The sequence below is a fragment of the Cyprinus carpio genome, chromosome B19 (assembly GCF_018340385.1).
Source record: "Cyprinus carpio isolate SPL01 chromosome B19, ASM1834038v1, whole genome shotgun sequence".
NCBI lineage: Eukaryota > Metazoa > Chordata > Actinopteri > Cypriniformes > Cyprinidae > Cyprinus > Cyprinus carpio.
The window spans coordinates 18,575,416-18,595,398 of NC_056615.1; the positions used below are offsets into that span (position 1 = coordinate 18,575,416).

The window sequence follows — 19,983 nt, forward strand, 5'->3', positions numbered from 1 at the left end:
AGAGGGTAATGTTGCACAAACTGCACAATTTTTTTTTTTTTTTGTTCTTGCACTTTTTTAGAGAAATTGTTAAAGAAAAAAAAATCACAACCATTCATTTCTTGAGTTATTACACGTTTATGTATATTTTATCATTTATTCAGATGCCATTTTTGTTTGCTGACCAATTTAGGCATGTTATTAAGCAGAAAATGCATATGTCTGTTTTTGTTCTTATTGAAAATGTGTCAACAGACTGGAGTTCCTGGATTTGTTGAAAATGTGCTGGTTTAGCACCATCTCACCATGTAGCACAATGCTCTTTCCAATACTATAAAGCCAAGTCAAGAAAGCTTACTTGCTCATCCAGGATACCTGTTCCTACATAGCTGTGCTTGTGTTCTCTTCGCGATCTTCACAAGAAAATAAAATTATTTCAAAGCAGTATTGCCGTTGTTTATGTATTTGTCAATTAGCCGCCTGTTTCACGTGTGGGTCCTGACCGAGCTAATGACTGACTGACTGTATGTTATCTGTTTCTTATACAACAGTTAGTTCTGGTCCTTTAATCTGATTAATGGAGCAGCATTCCAAGAATAATATTAAGTGTAACATCACTCCGCTTGTCCAGCTGTCAGTCTGTGCATTGAACCTGCTATTTTCATTACCGAAGAGTGTTATTCTTTTTGCATGTTGTTATTGCATTATTTATAATTGTTTGAGAAAACAGATTTTTCATTACAGTGGGTTTACTTATCACAAACTGTGCTTCTAGAGTATATTAAATGAATAGACAACCGTATGTTTTATGTAATGCATAGTTCATCTAGAAATTAAAATGTGCTCGCCCTCAGGCCATCCAAGATGTAGATGAGTATTTTCCTCAGGACAGATTTGGAGAAGTTTAGCATTGTATCACTTGCTCACCACTTGATCTGGCATTTTGGCCAGAAACAGCGGTGGATTTGTTTCTTACAAATGCAACTTTTCTTAAAACGTCAATTGATGGACTGGAGTCGTGTGGATTATTGTGATGCTTAATCAGCTGTTTGGACTCTCATTCTGACGGCACCCATTCACCGCAGAGTATTCACTGGTGAGCAAGTGGTGTAATGCTAAATTACTCCAAATTTGTTCCGAAGAAGAAACAAACTCATCTACATCTTGGATGCCAAAGGGTGAGTACATTTTTAGAATATTTAATTTTTGGGTTAACCGTTCCCTTAAGTAGTCCAACTGTAACGTAGTAAAAAGTTTAAGCACAACTGAAGACCTAAATAATTTAATGTCTGGCTAACAGGTCATATCATTACACTTATGAACAGGAAAGGATGATGTACAGTCAGTTTTAAAATGATGCCTAAAACGCAACAATAAAATGCCAGATATTACATTTCCAAGTTTAGTCACATCTAAAATAACATTTATTTGACATGACAAGAATTTGACGAGTAATTTACAGTCAAATATTTCTGGCTAGTGGAATCAAATAACAGAGAAAATTAATAAAATTGCATACAGTAAGAAGACATGCAGATGAGACAATGCTGGGGTTTTAAAGGAAAGTAAAAATGTACTTTTGATGAAACATTTCCTCAGTATTTCACAAGAGATGTATACATGCTAATCTCTCATCAAGACTCTTCCATTTCAACCAAGATTTCAAATAAAACTTTCTCCGTGTCTTTTAAACTCTGTCTGAAGAGCTGAGCGTGTTGCCATGACACCTCACCCTCTCCTCCTGTGAGCTCCGCCTCCACAATCAGCTCTTTGCCTCCGGACAGACTTGAAGAGGAGTGCAGTTCACCATCTGTGAAAACAAACCGATTACTCATATTATAATCGAGCTTAATTACTGGCAATCATGTTACATTTAAAAACCCATTTCAGAAATGAGCTCTTGAAGCACAGAGAGCAGTGATTCAACCTGATACACAAAGCACAGAGCTGATGTATCAAACAGTGAGACTCATACCTCCAGGGAACTCTACGGTGGTCTCGGCGGAGCGGAAACTCCAACGCACGCTGCCTGAATGGAAGGTCTGGCTGAAGGCTCGGACCGAAGCGGACTTAATCTTCATTCCTACTGGAGCGCAGTTCAATTTCCAGCTTATCCTCCCAAAGGAAGAGCCCTCTGTTCGTGCCAAATACACCTACAATCACAGAACCAGCGCTGTAAGTACTGCATTTAAACTCTAATAAATACGTTTAAGAGGACAATGGCTAATATGGTAGAAAGGCCTACAAGTAGAAATGCATCGATGCTGGTACGATTGGTCGATAATGACTTTCATTTAATGGCCTATACACAGCCATTCAAAACTTTAGGGTCAGTAAAATTTTAATACTTTTATTAAGCAAAGACAGATTACTTTCATTATAAGTTAAAAGTGATAGTAAAGACATTTATAATGTTGCAAAATTTCTATTTCCAATAAATAATGTTCCTTTGAGCGTTCTATTCATTAAAGAATCCTGAAAAAAACGTATCATGGTTTCTACAAAAATATTAAGCAAGACAAGTAATGACTGCTGAAAACTCAGCTATGCAACATAATATTTAAAAATAGTAATAACTGTGATAATTTCACAATATCACTGTTTTTACTGTATTGTTGATCAATTAAATGCAGTCTTGGTGAGCATAAGAAATTTCTTTCAAATCATTAAAAAATGTTAACAACCCCAACAACTTTTGAACAGTAGGGGATAATAAATCTATTTTACTCCGCCAAAGTGAGAAAATTAAAAACGCATTAGGAATCTATAGAAAACAAAATATATAACTAAACAAATGATGCTACCAGACTGAACAGTATTATAAGATTATAATTAATTAAAATAGAAAATAAAATAGAAAAGAAATAAACATTAGCATTAAATATACCATTAATAAAAAAAAATACGTAGAATTAGACTAAATTAAATTTATCACTAATATTGGTTGTATAAGGAAAGTTATTTTCTTCAAAAAATAAACAGCTAAAAGAAACAAACCATCTGCCAGTCATTCTCTTCTTTCCTGAACATATTTTCTGTCCTCCAAGCACCTCTCTGCCATCCTGGGATAGTCTCTTGGCCATTGCTCAGTCTGAAGTAACAGTTTTTGGACACATTATAGCAAATGTGGAACAACTTGTTTTGCTTTTCAGATTCTGAAGGAATGAAGACACATTCCTGTCCATCCTGGGAGAAAACATTCATAAAAGGTAAGTTAATACACACACATAAACTAAAATAATTTTTACTGATTATGTATATATCTCACTCCAATGGCATAATCAGTAAAAATGAGTTATATAAGCAAGCATCTCACCCCTTTAGTGTCACTTGCCCCAGACTCCCCTCGAGCCACCCTCCAAGCCAGAGATCCTGAGATGCGACCTCCCAGCTCTCCAGATGTAGGAGTCTTTGGAGAAATGAACTCTACCAGCTCCACCAGCAGTCTTTGCAACAGCTGCTGCTTCCTCTCTGCTCCTAGAGACTGCTGCCTCTACAGGTATGAAGCGGTAATGACAGTCAGATTCATTTGTTTGAGGCAATAATGAAACTGGGAGCTGCACTTTGGATGAGTACATGAAAATGAGAAGTGTACCGTAGCGTTGAGACCGTTAAGCTTATGCAGCAGCCATGTCTCCTGAATCTGTGTGCGTCTGGAAAGGACCTCCGGGTGTTTACAGGAGTACCTCCATGTCACATCCACAACCTGGTCCTTAGAGAATGCCAGGATGTAGGCGAGTTTCTTCCCCCAGCCGACTTCATACAGGAGGGGTTTATCGCAGGTGTTTTCACAAGGGTCACAGTGTAGCCAGCGACGCTGCGACTGAGAATACACCTCCGTCCACACGTGATCTAAAAGCAGGACCAAACTGAGTGTTTCTATTCACAGATGATATCATTGTGGTACAGTAATGCTGTAAGAGTTGTACCTGTGCTGTCCCAGATGTATCTGGCCTCAAGGCCCAAAGCTCGGCAGAGCAGCGTGAAACAGTTGGCCCATTCCCCACAACGCCCTCTTCTGGTCTCCAGAAGCTTCTCTGGGTGATTGTACCTGGGAAAGAGAAAAAAGTCCATTTGTATCTGACATGAATAACATTGCTCTTTCACAGACATGTTACATTATGGTATTATTGTCCGAAACTGGATACAGGAACGAGAAAGAAAGTCATACATAATGACATAAAGGTGCGTAAATGATGACAACATTTTTGGATGAACTACTTGTGCCTATTTATTCATTCAACAGGGGGAATACAGAATAAAATCGTATACATTTCCATACAAGTTAATGAACCTTCAAAATATGTATTACATTAACAGTGCAACTTGCTGATAGTGATGAAAAAGCTGATGTACTGTACCTTGGGAATCTAGTAGAGAGCTGGCAGGTGTGACAATAGTGGTTTTCTACACGGCCTGCATCCCAGCGTAGTTCATCATCTGAGGGGGGGAGGGACCCGGAAGGCTGGGTTGCACCTCCACATCGGCTACATGGAAGATTGTCCACCCAAGAAAAGAAGTCCCCTTTGAACCACTGCAACAGCTCTAGAACTAACATGTCTTCCTCACCTAGATTACATGCTGAGAGCGAAACACAACACACAAACATGAGTCTGGAGTCTTCATTTCATCTAACTTTAAACATATTTTTCAAAATGTCTTTGTAAAAAAACTTTTAAACGAGGGAAAGGAATTCAGCAGTCATTACTCCAGTTTTCAGTGTCACATAATCCTTATTATTATTATTAATGTTGAAAACAGGTGTGCTAATTAATATATTTTTTAAACTTTTGTAACACTTTAAATGTTTTTTCTGTCACTTTTGATCAATTTAATGCCTCCTTGATAAATAAACCATACATTTAAAATTGTTAATTTTTTTATTTTCTTAAAATTATATTCTAAAGAATATCAAAATGTACTTATATTAAACTATAAAACTGATGATTGATCTTGCTAACCTGGTTCCACATCCTTGGCTTGTTTCAAGCGTTCTTCAGCTCTGGATCTGAGCAGTTCATGAGGTGTGCAGTTCAGAGCCTTCTGCTGCAACTCAGGGCTCTCGTATATCAACACGTGCTGGAAGTTTGACTGCAGAGTCTTAAGAAATGTCACGCTGCTCGACTAATATACCAGAAAACAAAAAGAGAAAGGAGAAAAAAGTATAAAAATGCTAGTACCAAACAATTTATTTTACACATTACTAATTTAAACTGTTTTAACTGGTCTTGCGAAAAACACTAATTTAAATTTATGATATCATCCTTAAAAGAACATGAAAAAGAGACAGAGGGAAACCGAAATAGGACTGAGAATAAGGAAGAAAAAAAGAGGCTCACGGTGAATGGCAGAGCAGCTGGTGCAGGTGTAGGGACGGCGGCAGAAGCGGAGGGCAGTGCTGGTGGAGGAGGACTTGAAGGAACTCTAGCACTCTGTTGGCTGGATGCAGCTTTAGTGGCACCAAGTCTCTGGTCCCTTTCAGCTGCAATTGTCTCCCGCACCTGCCTCAGTCTCTCCACAGACGCAGACTTTGGAAACACCAGGTGGGTTTCAGCCTAACGTGGACACATAAAAAAAGCAAATCTGACATGTTATGATGTTTTTAAGCCATAAAGGTATATCTATCTATATATGTGTGTGTGTACACATGGTAGTATGCAGGGCACCAACCTCCTCAAATCCCATCTCAAAGAGACACTCAACGGCTCCTTTCACAGGTAGAAGCTTGGTGGAGAATGTTGGATTTCCGATACGGATTGATCTGTATTTATCTTCATTTGGGTTTCTACAAAAAAACATACATACACAAGATCAAACTAGAAAATTAAATAATGCTAATGCTATAGAAATAACATGTATCGTAGAAATGGCGTATAATATTATTAATGTAGAAAAATGAATGCAGAAAACAAGATGGTTGTACAGTCTGCTGTCTGATGGACAGTATATCTTTCCAATCATCAGGCGTAACAACATTCCACCGGCACTTTGAATGTTTCCGGAACAATTCACTTACCTAAGAATATTGTCCGCGTAGGTAATGAGCAATTTAGAAACATCCAAAAACACTTCTGTAGGATTTTCACTCAAAGCCGCGACTCCTTGAGACCCAGACATGATTATACATTTAACTTCTACAGCAAATAACGCTACATCCGTGAGACAACACGTAACCTACTTCTGCTCAAAGTTACGAATTCATAGCTGTCCGTTCTGTGCCTGGTACATATATTCCAGGAAGATATATTGTCATGTTATGTTCATTTCTTGTATAATTTTTAATATAACTGTAAAATATGCAAATGACTTTAAACATATTTTAGAAAAATGTTTTGACACAGCTGAGCCGTCTGCATGACATCATAGATGGACAGGCGATCCCAGAGCCCTAAACAAGCGACTTTCGAAATGACGGCATGATAAAAGTCTTTTAAAAGTCCCTGCCGATCACATCAACCCAAATGTTTATGCGGCTGCTATTTTATAACAGTTGTATTAATTTACTGTTGTTACAATGTGTTTGACATCAAAACACAAGATAAGGCGTATATTTCACGTGATAGAAATATAATATATAATACAATAATTATCAAACTTGTATAATAAATGTCTCTAAAAGAAAATGTTTTAAAAAATATATAAAATATTGATATAGTGAATAAATACAAAACAAATAGAGAGAGAATAAAAATGAAATGCACAGTAAAATCTAACACTTAACTGCGCAAATAAAATACTGTGTTTGTGCAAATAAAATACGCTGCTATACAGATGTGTATGAGCAAAAGAATTATCGAACAGACATTAATGGATATGTACAATAATGAATAGAACATTTAATAATAATGACACGCACTGTTTGTTTGTTTGTTTGTTTGTTTGTTTGTTTTGGTATACATTCATGCTCCAATATTGTTTAAGGTTTCAAAAAATGAGTTCGAAAAAACTACATTTAATGTGTAAATCCAATTGTTGTCTATTATATTATTAATTTTATATTATGAAATGAAGTGAAATATTTAATCGGTTTTTATTTATATACTTTTTGTTTGCATGACTTAAAATTATTTATACTTCATCAAACTGTAAAGTCATATTCTTTTTATTGTGAATTAATATTAGTCGTTTGTCTGTTTATCTTCACAATTGTATGAAAAAAAAATCTTGGCAAGCATCGATTGTGCATTCATTTATGGCCAAAAAAAAAAAAAAAAAAAAACAATCGTCCAGTTTCCTAGCATCGGAATCTGTTTCGCCTACTCTCCTGAAAGCTGATCTCAGATCTGCCGGTAACCCTGTCAGCGCTGCTTCTTGTTCCGGCCAATAAGGCGCGAAGTTACTCTGCCCAGGTAGCGTTGCCATCACATAGAGGTGGTTACTTGTAAGTTTCAAAGTAATATTTACAGCATGAATATTTAAACACGACATTATCCAGAATACGTATTTAATGATACAGTCGTACACGTTCGTTTAACTTTGTGATCAAACTGTTAATTTCCAGCGTTTGTTTGCAGACTCGGCTACACGTGGAAATTTGTCTTTTCAAACTTGCACAGGATCTTTCATACGGCGAAAAACAATGGCAGAAAAACCGATGTGGGAGCAAATCGGCAGTGGATTCGTGCAACACTATTATCAGCAGTTTGATACAGACCGCGTGAAGCTCTCCGACCTGTATGTGAGTGGATTCTTGCGAGTAAAACGACTGTCAGTGAACGCGTGGGTGTTTTGATCTGCCTGTGTTGTGTTTTAGCTGTAGATTATTGTGTTTATTGATTTTAGCACCCCTGTATATCTGATTACGATATTACCTTTTTCTCCTCTAGACTGACGCTTCCTGTTTGACATGGGAAGGAGAGGGATTTCAAGGGAAAAATGCAATCATGACCAAATTAAGTGTAAATTAGCTTATTTTACACCTGTCATTGCTGTCATATACACATTGTCTTCCTAAATACATCTAACAGAATGTGCCTGTTTGCAGAGCCTTCCCTTTCAGAGCATTCAGCACAGCATCACCGCTCAGGACCACCACCCCACTCCAGACAGCTGTGTCATGAGTATGGTCATGGGCCAGCTCAAAGTAAGACTGCATTTATTAAAACAGCTCCGTTTCATCAGACAGCTGTCTGACATTTGGATTTAAATAGTTGATTTATGCATTTTTGTTCAAAGAAAATTATACCTGTGCTGTTATATGTCTTAAAGGAATAGTTCATTCAAAAATGAAAATCTCTTGAAATGTACTCACCCTCAGACCATCCGCGTTTGTTTCTTCATCGGAACAGATTTGGAGAAATTTAGCATGACATTACTTGCTCACCATTGGAATCTCTGCAGTGAATGGGTGCCGTCAGAATGAGAGTCCAAACAGCTGATAAAAACATTACATTAATCCACACCACTCCAGTCCATCAATTAATGTCCTGTGAAGTAAAAAGCTGTGTGTTTGTAAGGAACAATTCCATTATTAAGACACTTAATGAAGAAAAATAGTCCTCTATCCACTATATTGCTTTCTCCAGTGAATAAATTGCCTTAAATTATGTACAGATCAAGCACTGTTTACAAGTACAAAACAGTCCAAAATTGTTCTAAACAAATATGTTAGTGAGTTTTGATGTGAGAGGACAACAGGGGATGGACTTTTTCACTAGAGGAAATGCTATTATTGTTTATGGACTGGTATTTTTGGCCAGTAGCAACATTTTCAAGTTAAAATTTCTCAGACATAAATTGATTGACAAAAGAATTATTCTCATACTGACGGCACCCATTCACTGCTGTAGATCCATTGGTGAGCAAGTGATGTAATGTTACAATTCTGCAAATCTGTTCTGATGAATAAACAAAATCATCTACATCTTTTGAGTAAATTTTTAGCAAATTGTTATGTTCGGGTGAGCTACTCATTTTATTATGACTGTAAAATATCACAAACATTAATATTGTTTTTGTATATTTTTACAGGCTGATCAGGACCAAGTTATGGGCTTTCAGCAAGTCTTCTTGCTGAAGAATGTAGATAACAAATGGGTCTGTACCAATGACATGTTCCGATTAGCTCTCCATAACTTTGGAGCATAGTATGTATAGTATTTCCAATCCATGCAACTTTTGTATCTGGAGTATGGTTTCCCCATTTCATACTCCAAACTGATTTCGTCCTATTTTGCCAAGGATCTTGAAGATTCATGATCATCTCCAGATAAGAAAAAGACATGTTAAAAACAACTGATTATAATAATCAATCATATTTTCATGTTTGAAAGTAACTTGAGTTTGATAATAAATCTCATGTTGGTACAACCCCTCTTTGACTTCCTATGCTTCATTCTTTGGTAAAATGTCTTTGTTACTGATTTATGATTTTATCTAAATAATAAAACCATATTTTACATTAGTGAAACAATCAAGTCCATGATAAAAGTATGAGTACTATTAAAAAATGGCATTGGGGAAAGAAAAACACTGGTGTCAGATGCCCCAATTAGTTTGTACAGACATGACTGTATTTACCTCAGAGGGTCATTTTTGTTTTTGTTCATTCAAAAACATTACTTCCACTGCAGACAAAAATATATGTTAATTAAATAGTTCTGATAATGGGGGCTGATTGGTCAATCAATACAGTATAGTCAAGAGAAGTGCTTTATTGTCATTTCTGCATTGTCTGCCAGAGGACTAAACAAAATGCAGTGTCCGTGGAAACATTTTAAATACAACCGTCTCAAAACCAACAATTTCAAATACAGTACAAGATACAGTGGGGAAAATATTTATTTGATCCCCTGCTGATTTTGTAAGCTTGCCCACTTACAAAGAGATGAAGGGTCTGTCATTTTTATGGTAGGTTTATTTTAATGGATAAACAGAATCAACCAAAAAAAAAATCCAGAAAAAACGCATTATATAAAGGTTAGAAATTGATTTGCATTTCAGTACGAAATAAGTATGTGATCCCCTACCAACCAGCAAGAATTCTGGCTCCCACAGATTGGTTGTATGCCCATGTGGAACACAGATTAGTCCTGTCACTTTAAGAAGTTACTCCTAAAGCCCGATGGCCGTTGTCACAGTCTTGCGACCAAAGATAGCCTACGACAATTTTCTAGCAGTGTCAGAAATTCAGAATATTCATCGCACGGTGTGTTTGCAGTTAAGACCCATATTTACTGACCAACCAGTAAAAATGCGACATGGCGCTAAAACATAAAACTACTCCCCAAAATCTCATATCTCCCACACTCTCTCCTCCCACACTTTTACAACACAAAAAAAAAAAACTATAATTGTCAAAGTGTGATTCATTATGCTCTTTTTGTTTACCACTAGTGCATGCTAATGACGTTTTATTCTTCTATGGAAACGTTCATCCTAGCCTACGAGTCAATAGGTGTCATCATCGTACAGTCTACATGCATGTCGTACCCAAGTTTATTAGATCCTTGTGACCAGCAATGATCTTATAGGATTGCTAAAATCGTGCAGTGTGTAGAAGGCTTAATGTCAGCTTGTTAGGTGTATAAGACACTTGTCCACACAATCTGTATCTTCCATTTCAACCTCTTCCACCATCATGGGCAAGACCAAAGAGTTGTCAAAGATGTCAGAGACAAGATTGTAGATCTGCACAAGGCTTAAATGGGCTATAAGACCATCAGCAAAAAGCTTGGTGAGAAGGAGACAACGGTTGTTGTGATTATTTGGAAATGGAAGAAATACAAAACAACCGTCAGTCGGCCTCAGTCTGGAGCTCTGTGCAAGATCTTGCATCGTGGGGTAAGGGTGACAATGAGAAAGGTGAGGGATCAGCCCCGAATTATACGGGAGGAGCTTGTTAATGATCTTAAATGCAGTTGGGACCACAGTCACCAAGAAAAACATTGGCAACACACTACGCCGCAAAGGACTAAAATCCTGCAGCGCCCGCAAAGTCCCACTGCTTAAGAAGGCACATGTACAGGCCTGTTTAAAATTTGCCAATGAGCATCAAAATGATTCAGAGTATGCTTGGGAGAAAGTGCTGTGGTCAGATGAGACCAAAATTGAGCTCTTTGGCATTAACTCGACTCACTGTGTTTGGAAGGAGAGAAATGCTGACTATGACCCCAAGAACACCATCCCTACAGTCAAGCACGGAGGTGGAAACATTATGCTTTGGCACTGTTTTTGTGCGAAGGGTACAAGACGACTTCACCGCTTTGAGGGGCAAATGGACGGGGCCATGTACTGTAAAATCTTGGACGAGAACCTCCTTCCCTCAGCCAGAACACTGAAGATGAGTCTTCCAGCATGACAATGACCCAAAACATACTGCCAAGGCATCAAAGGAGTGGCTCAAGAAGAAGCACATTAAGGTCATGGAGTAGCCTAGCCAGTCTCCAGACCTCAATCCTATAGAAAATCTGTGGAGGGAGCTGACACTTCAGGTTGCCAAACGACAGCCAAGAAACCTTAAAGATTTAGAGAGGATCTGTAAAGAGAAGTGGATCAATATTCCTCCTGAGATGTGTGCAAACCTGGTGACTAACTACAAAAAACGTCATACCTCTGTGCTTGCCAAAAAGGGTTTCTGCAACAAGTACTAAGTCATGTTTTGCTAGGGAATCAAATACTTATTTCACTCACCGAAATGCGAATCAATTTCTAACCTTTATATAATGTTTTTTTTTTCTGTATTTTTTGGTTGACATTCTGTTTCTATACGTTAAAATAAACCTACCATAAAAATGACAGACCCTTCATTTCTTTGGAAGTGGCCAAACTTCAGAAAATCAGCAGGGCATCAAATAAATATCTTCCCCACTGTAAACACACTACAAAGTTTCTTTTCACCTAGCTGCTGTGTATAGCACAGCACCCATAGAGGGTGTTTTTTTGAGTTAAGTGGTCAGTTTGTCAAATGTTGTTTTGCAGAACTGTATTTTGAAACGCAACAAAATACGAAAATTCTTCACATGCGTTTCTCACGCTCAGTCATATTAGTAAAAGTGAATGAAGCACGTGTAGTGTGGCTACGCCATTTTATTTATGGACTATATGTTGTAGCGGAAGAATGACTTTTGAATTTGCTTAACATTTTAATGAAAATTTGCCTCCATAATTTAATCTACTAAGAAAAATATAAGTATTCGTTCTTCAAGCAACATTAGTTAACTTTCTATAACACTAAATATGACAATTGTATCGCGTATAACATAAAATCGCACAAGGTTAGCACTATTGTAGCTACTAGGATACAAAAAAATCCTCAAGATTTTCTAAGAAAACCACTTTTCATCACCCATGGCCTGACAACCCTTAGATAACTGCACACAAAATCTCTGATATAAAAACCAATTTTTGAGCGAATATAATAAAAAGGTGCAACATCGTTATGAAACGAACAACGCATGTTACGATGAACGCAATCATCATTTGAAACAATTTCGGGTCATTGAACAAACAAACAAAAAATCCCATAATTGCTGAAATTTGCATTATTTATAAAAATATTTACATTGGATTGTCTCATAATTTTAAATTTAAAAAAAGCGAACAAAATTGTTGTTATTAAACATTCAATAAAACAAAAAACCGCTTCACATGTTTTTTTGTAAGGTAACTTTTTGTCAAAACAATAAAACACAAGTGAATTTCTAAAAAATTACATGCACCGTCACTGCAAGTAGCTATAACCCGTTTTTCATATGCCTTTGCTAGTGTAAATTACTTGTTACTCATTGGATGAAGACTAGTGGTGTGATATGACTTCAGCAACAAGACCCCTCCCATCATGTGTTGTTGCTCAGCAACCAGCTGACTGTTCAAGGTGCCATCTAGTGGCTATGCCTGTGAGTTACAAGTATTGCGCCCCCTCGTGACCAGACCACATCTAAGAAAATACCTCATTATGATGAATATCTGAAAGAATGAAACTATAACCACCACAATACTAGGTTCAGCTTAAAAGTTAAACATACCACCCCACGTGATTACCACTGAAAACCAGCAGGGGTGATATATAAGAAAGTTTTTCAATTTCAAGCGAACTTAAATGCGATTGGCCAAGCATGCAGTATGATAATTATGCCCTGACGTCACTTCCCAGTTGTTCAATGCGCCATTTTCTCGACTCTAAACGGCAAGCACAATAAATGAGTCCTACTTGCAAATATTAATAAATACTCTTTATTGCTGGTTTCCATAGTTGAGAGCGCAGAGTTATTGTTTCAACATCCTACACCGCTTTCACATCTTCTCTCATCGGTTTTGGCAAGCACGCGGATTGGTGAAAGTAGCTAAATCCCCGAGTCGGTGTGGCGCTGAAAAAAGGTAATGTCCTCACAATTAGATAGCAGTGGGCACATTAGCTTTTGCGTTCAGTTGTTGCGGGTTCGGTATGATCAGGAAGTGGAAAGAAGCTCATTAGCCGAGAGCTGCGAAGAGGGTACTTTATGACATCACTGCGCTATTTAGAATCGCGCGTTCTTGGATAGAATCACTTGTTTTGCGATTTGAAATCATTCTTTTCGAATTCTTATTGAGGTGGGGCGCTGGTTACGTTATATTTGGCTAGTATAGAGTTACGTTAGACTATTGTTTCGAACATTTCGTGTGTTTTGGCGGGTGTGGATATGTTTGGTCAGCGATCGCAGTTGATGCTTGCAATTAATAAATAATTACAGCTTGAATTAGACATGCATTTAATCGCTCACAAGCTTTGATTATGTACATTTGTGCAGTCAGAAAGCGTTGCATTTGTCTGATGCAGGACTAAGGTGTGACATTTTGTCTTTTGTTCACAATATTTGTACATTTAGCATGCAAATACAGCATGTCTGTTTCCAACATTGGCGAATACCGAGTTACACGAGGGAGTTCTCCATGAGTGAGATGTATAATTTGCTGTAGTACTGAAATCATCAGATTGTGGTGTTATCGTAATCACTGCACGATGTGAAGCACCTATGACCCATTAAGAACATTATAACCCCTTTCACACAAAATAAAATACATTTTACCTAAAGAAAATGAAGGACTGTTAATGTTCTTTTGCACTTTTTTATGACAGATTCTCCCCCAATTTTTTATTAATGCCAAATTTTTATATATAATTTGAATAATTGAGTAATGGAGATGTGATAACCATCCTGGGTCAGAAATTAATCGGGTCAAAAGTGACAATCTTCCTTTGATATTTTATTTTTGATAAAACAGACAAGATTCATATTTTTTTTCAGAGTGAGAACAAATAATTAAAATACTAAGTTGAATAAAGTATGCATAGAAATAATAGGAAATTCTCTCTCTCTCTCTCTCTCTCTCTCTCTCTCTCTCTCTCTCACACACGCACACACACATACACACACGTGAGAGGGAGAACATGTGTAACTCAGAAATGTCACTAAAAATGAGTTATTTTTGGGCTCAAATGTGATAGACATATTTTCATGAAATTCAAATGTATATTAAACTGCCAGAATTAGGAACATTGTTTTTTTTGTTTGTTTGTTACCACAACTAGATATTTAGGGTTTCATATACTAATATACTATATAATTCACTGACACTGTTAGTTTGTTAATAATTATAGTTGCATTTTGTAGCATAGAAATAGACATTGTTAAAACTCTGGAAACTTGGAAAAATTTATATGTGCATGTATATAAATGAATGCAGTCACAAACAAAATGTAATAATGTACACTAATGTAAGAGATTAGTGACTGCACTGTAATGTTTGTCTTGAGTTTATATAAAGAAATATTCCCATTTCTTGGACTGTTGTTTTGGGTTACTCTAAGGGTTTATGCAGGCGTTTAGCTCTAAATTTTATTTACTTAAGATTTAATAACAAGTGTTTTATGCTATGTTCACGGGTGCTCACTCTTTTGATTTGTTCATTCAAATCTGAATTAAATGACCAGACTGCTACTTAAAAAGGAATGTATTTGGATCAATTGCTCGGACACTGTATTCGGTATCTGGTACATCTCTGTTGGTTTCCATGGTAATGATTTGGGTGTCAACATGATACCCTAAGAGTTCCTACAAAAACTGAGAGTGGAAAGCTGCAATGGTTTGGAATTTAGTATGGGCACTAGGGACATGTCCCTACCAATATCCAGAGACTACATAATTGTCTCTAGCAATAATTTTTACCAAACAGTTAAAACATATTTGAATGGAATGGCTTTGTTCATATTGAATTTTGTGTTTTCTGTTCAGCAAACAATTCAGTTTTTTTTTTAATTACATTTTTTTTTAAATCTGTGTGTCTAAGTTAAAAGTGATTTGTTAAAAGTGTTGTGTGACATACACCTAAATATGCCACTGAACATTAATTCAAGTCTTGCATATATATAATTTCAAGGCTGGTAAATAAATCAAAGTAAAAATCACAAAATAATGACATCATCCAAATGGAAACCAAAGTGATTCTCTTTTAGGTGTAGGACCATGTACCAGTTTCCAGTCAGAGGATTGGAGAAGATCCGCAGAACAAGACGAAAAGTGAAAAACATTCTTGGAGAATTTGGACTTGAAGAATGTCTTAATTTGGGCCAGGTATGTTTTCCAATGTATAAATAAAAATGAAATAGACTACAATTGAAATCCCATGTCCATGTGTATTAAAATAGCCGTTTACTTAAAATGTCTTTACATTTGAAATGTTATTTCTCTTTTTGTTTATCAGGAACTCCAGGAATTTTACCCAGGAGACAATGTTTTTGATGCCACAGACTGGCCCAGTTTATCTGATGGGTTTGATGGACGGTGGAAAAAGAAGGTGAACTTCAAATGTTACTTTAGTAAATTAGTTTTGCTTTACTGGGCAACAGCTGTTTAAATAATGAGCATCTCTGAATATTGTGGCAACTAACCAAGCATTTTCAATCCTTAGTGGGAATATCGGACACGAGGTTTGTGCTGCACCTTATGCGAGTTCTCTACAAGATCCTGGCATGCCTACAAAACCCATGTTCAGCGCTACCATGATGAAGAAGAGCGTCTGTGCAAGCTTTCAGCATGTACTTCTTGCCCATTTATAGCCCACCCCAGAGTGGTCTCCAGGCACCTCAGATTGTTCCACGTTGAGGACACAAAGCTAGAAACTCCGACTGTCCCGCAGCTGCCTTCAAGGGCTGTGAACGGCACCACGTTTCAGTGCCGAAGATGCCATATACAAGATACTCTTTTGTATAGTGTGAAAAAGCATGTTCTTCTTTATCACTACACTTCCACGTTGAATAAATATGCCGGGCAGAGATCGGAGCGGGAACTTGTGGCCCTAGGAGACAGGTCTCAGAAATTCTACTGCAAAAAGTGTTACGTATCAGCTGAGACATCCGAACACTTGCTGTATCATCTTCTGACCTCAGAAAAGCACAAGGAACTGGATGTTCATATTAGAGCTCTAATTTTTGAAACAGATAGTACGAAACAGTACCCTGCTCTAGCACCAAAAACACAAAGCACTCCCGCTGTCTTGATGATGAAAGATCAGCCAGCGGCGACTTCTACACTGGCCACTGGTGGAATTAAAGGACCGGAAAATGGTGGTTCTGCAGTCATTGCTGGCCCAGGAAGCAGCCAGGCATTTCTCCCAACTCAAGCTTCTGCTCTGGTTCAGCTTGCAAGCGCTGAGGCTAAGGGTTTACTTAGGCCTGGAGTCCCACTGGCTTTTCAGAATACCCAAATTACCAGACCTGCCGTGCCTCCTGCTCCTAGCGGCATTCCTCCCAACCAGGTGTCTGTCAGAGTAGGTCTACCTAGTCAGTCACAGCTGCAACCCGTTTCCCGCCAAATTTTCTTACCGCCAGGTGTTCGCCTTAATGTACCTGCTGTTAGGCCACCCGCTCCTCAGTCCCTCGCTGCTAATCCAAGATTGCCCGTAAATCAACCCGCTTCTGGAGGCACCATGATAACCTCTCAATCACTTCTGAGCCATTTGGTCCCCACTGGCAACAAAGTCGACGGCTTGCCCACCTACACTCTTGCACCTTTGCAGGTCCTATCAGTCCAAGGAAATAACTCCCAAGGAGTCAGCAAACCACCCATGCCGGCATCCCAGAACAACCTACCTGTTCAGCAAAACAAACCAAATACCCCCAAGCAAACCAAGAAGTGGATCACATGTCCTATTTGTAATGAACTCTTCCCATCTGATATCTACGAGTCCCATCCAGAAGTTCACAAAGAGGCAGCTAAAATGCCCAAGGTTGGTCTAGCCGCTCGTGCTCCATTTTTGAAGAAGATGCCAGACAAGACGGTGAAATGCCTGACATGCAAGATCTTGATTTCAGAAAAGGGAGTTTTTGAACACCTGCTTCATGGCATGAACTGCTTGTTCTGTTCGGGGCTCTTCTACTCCATCAAGCAGCTTGTCGACCACATCCAGATGGAACATAATGTGAACCGAAAGAGCAACTGTGACTTCATGAGGCGTGAATACCGACTCTATACTGATGATTCGGGGAATCTGCTTTTCCCTTACTTCGACATCAGGACCACTGCTCCTAAACTAATTATGGGTGAGAAGGAGCTCAATCTCGCGTTGGTCACAAGCTCCCTCGATCTGATTTTTGTGAAGATGTTGCCCAACAATCCTCTGGCTATTGGCAACCTGTCCACACCATGCAACATGCCCACACCCAATCCTGACAGCACTGAGTGCCCCTTCTGCTCGGAGAAGCTTCTGAACAAGGAAAGCTATCAACTGCACCTCAAAGAGAAGCATTTCATTGTGCCCACTCTGCATGCTGTACTTAAAACCCCATCGTACCGATGCCTCTACTGTGGTGGTGTGTACACTGGGAAAACCACCACCAAGGCCATCATTGTCCACTTGGCTAAATGTCGCAGTGCACCGAAGAGTCTCAAGGATAGTGATAAACTGAATTTAGGATTAGCTGTTACTCCCAGAGCAAACCGAGCAGTTGTATCATACCCAGCTCATCCAAAACAAATCACTGGTCCAACCCCGACTCCAGTTCAAGCCTCTGTTCCTGCCACACAGCCACCAGAAACAGAAGCAGAGATGCAGAGCAAGTTGCGTCTGGAAATAGCCTTCAAGGAAGCAATGGAGGCGAACAGGAAAGAGCGGGAGGAACGGTTGGCAAGGAAGAGGAAACTCGAGCGAGACAGGCTGGCTGGTCTGATTGTCCCCTCGCCTGAAGTAGTAATCGATCCTTCTGTACAATTAGCATTGGATCCTACCGGAATGGAGTTGTCCACCTTTGAAGAACGTCGTGAGTTTGTCAATAAGTACTTTAATACACAGCCTTACCCGCACAAGAAGGAGATCGTTGCCCTGAGTAGCCGCTTGCTGCTTAACAAAACTGACATTGCTTGCCAGATTAGCACAAAGCGTACTAGATGTCTGAAGAACATTCAGAAAACTAAGGCTGTGGTGCTTTTAGGCTTCAATATGGCAGAGCTGATGAAATTAAAGCATAATCTCTACATCCCAGAGATCGAGCCGGAGAAGTTGACCACCGTGACAGACACTGAGATGGAGGATCTCCAAGAGTAGCTTCACATTAGTAATGTGAAGAAGGAGGACTTGAAGGCAAATTTTACTGAGAGCCTAAACCGCTACATATTCCTTGAAACAATGCAAAATATGTTCCGTTCTCACCGAAACTAGTGTTAAACTGTTAACCGAGTAGAACTTGAGATATTGAAACAAGCAAAAATGTGTTTGATTTTTGGCTGCTGTTCATAAATGTGTGTTTGAATATTCATGTTATGTTTCATATTAACCATTTTAAAGCATACATCCATTGCTTTTCACTGAGGCATCACTTCATGCAAGGTTCATGTCAAATTAGATGTTTGTAGACCATTTATAGTTATAGGGTTGAAAATGTTTATGTGAAATATCCTTTTCATATTTGCCAAATGTCATAAACTATTTTTTTGTGACATATTCTCTATATATTTGTTGGAATGTAAGATTATGAAGTTACTTGTTTCCATTTTGTTTTAGACCATGTATCTTTCTGTTAATCAATTTCATTTATTGTTAAATTTCTATTTTGCTTGCCTTATACTTTTATAAATATGGTATATTCAAATTATTGTTTTGATCAGATTTTTTGCCAAAAAAGTTTTCTCTTGTAATTTGAATGAATGCAGCTTACCGAAGTGACATCCTCTCAGCTGAAACTTGCTAAAGTGTGGAGCTTTGCGGAGGAATTTGGTTTGAGTGCAGTTCATTTCAATTGTATAATGATTGTAAGCATCAGGATATCTTGATAGATTGAGTTCTTGTTTTATTTCCCCCTGTTCAGTATTCAGTATAGTGAACCACAACATCTAAGCTTACAAAATGAAAGTTGTGTAAATAAATTAGAGCATATATACATACTCACAAGTGCACTTCTTTCAGTTGTTTGTTCATGTGTAGTAGTGGCCATTTTCGAATTTAATGTTTATTTACAATACAAAAATAGGGACAATAAATATAACTTTATTATTGTGATCATAGATCTTATCTGAAGATCTAAAGAACTAAAATGTTCTTAATATTTTAACACATTTGCTTGTTGACATTCTTCATGCTGCCAGTTAAATTTAAAGAGTATTCTGTCATTAGATATATGACTACAAAAACCCTCTGGATGTTTTGACTAGTAAATATATCGGTTAAGGTTTACATGTCTGTAGAATTATTATTATTTTTTTTTAAATTTTAGATTAAAATGTATATAAATGTACACAGAAAAGTCTGCATCTTAAATCCTGATGTACATGTCTGCTCTGATATATCAAGATATGAAGAGCTTATTTGCAAAAACAGATAACTCTGTTTTTTTTAAATTTCAAAAACCATGTTTTTTTATTAAGTTATGATGGTTTTATAGTGTTAGTTAGCTGTATTAGTTATCTTCTAACCTAATCAAAATAACCCAACTGCAGTTTGAGATTAATTTGAATGCACAATGATAAACATGATCTTTGAAAGTTTGAGAGTTATCTGTTTTTGCAAACAAACTCTTCATATACACTTTCCTTA

The 19,983-nt window shown here is 37.8% G+C and overlaps 3 protein-coding genes across 6 annotated transcripts; 2 read left to right on the forward strand and 1 right to left on the reverse strand.

Moving 5' to 3' along the window:
- Positions 1–1,245: 1,245 nt before the first annotated feature.
- Positions 1,246–6,345, reverse strand: LOC109066324 (peptide-N(4)-(N-acetyl-beta-glucosaminyl)asparagine amidase). Its single transcript, XM_019083349.2, has 11 exons — positions 5,996–6,345; positions 5,650–5,764; positions 5,319–5,534; positions 4,941–5,103; positions 4,341–4,560; positions 3,909–4,030; positions 3,575–3,831; positions 3,296–3,472; positions 2,977–3,165; positions 1,955–2,132; positions 1,246–1,789 (listed from the first exon to the last, which is right to left on the reverse strand). The coding sequence occupies exons 1-11, from the start codon at positions 6,094–6,096 to the stop codon at positions 1,614–1,616; spliced, it is 1,914 nt and encodes a 637-aa protein (XP_018938894.1). The 5' UTR covers positions 6,097–6,345; the 3' UTR covers positions 1,246–1,613.
- Positions 6,346–7,206: 861 nt separating this feature from the next.
- Positions 7,207–9,292, forward strand: LOC109066325 (nuclear transport factor 2-like). Of its 4 annotated transcripts, none has more exons than XM_019083350.2 (5): positions 7,207–7,360; positions 7,494–7,657; positions 7,806–7,877; positions 7,964–8,062; positions 8,950–9,292. In XM_019083350.2, the coding sequence occupies exons 2-5, from the start codon at positions 7,559–7,561 to the stop codon at positions 9,064–9,066; spliced, it is 387 nt and encodes a 128-aa protein (XP_018938895.1). In that variant the 5' UTR covers positions 7,207–7,360; positions 7,494–7,558; the 3' UTR covers positions 9,067–9,292. The 4 variants fall into 4 exon arrangements, with proteins under 4 accessions (XP_018938895.1, XP_018938898.1, XP_018938897.1 ...); XM_019083353.2 differs by having other exon boundaries at positions 7,210–7,328; XM_019083352.2 differs by having other exon boundaries at positions 7,260–7,350.
- Positions 9,293–13,066: 3,774 nt separating this feature from the next.
- Positions 13,067–19,334, forward strand: LOC109066327 (activity-dependent neuroprotector homeobox protein 2-like). Its single transcript, XM_042744970.1, has 4 exons — positions 13,067–13,296; positions 15,413–15,530; positions 15,661–15,753; positions 15,868–19,334. The coding sequence occupies exons 2-4, from the start codon at positions 15,423–15,425 to the stop codon at positions 18,496–18,498; spliced, it is 2,832 nt and encodes a 943-aa protein (XP_042600904.1). The 5' UTR covers positions 13,067–13,296; positions 15,413–15,422; the 3' UTR covers positions 18,499–19,334.
- Positions 19,335–19,983: the final 649 nt, after the last annotated feature.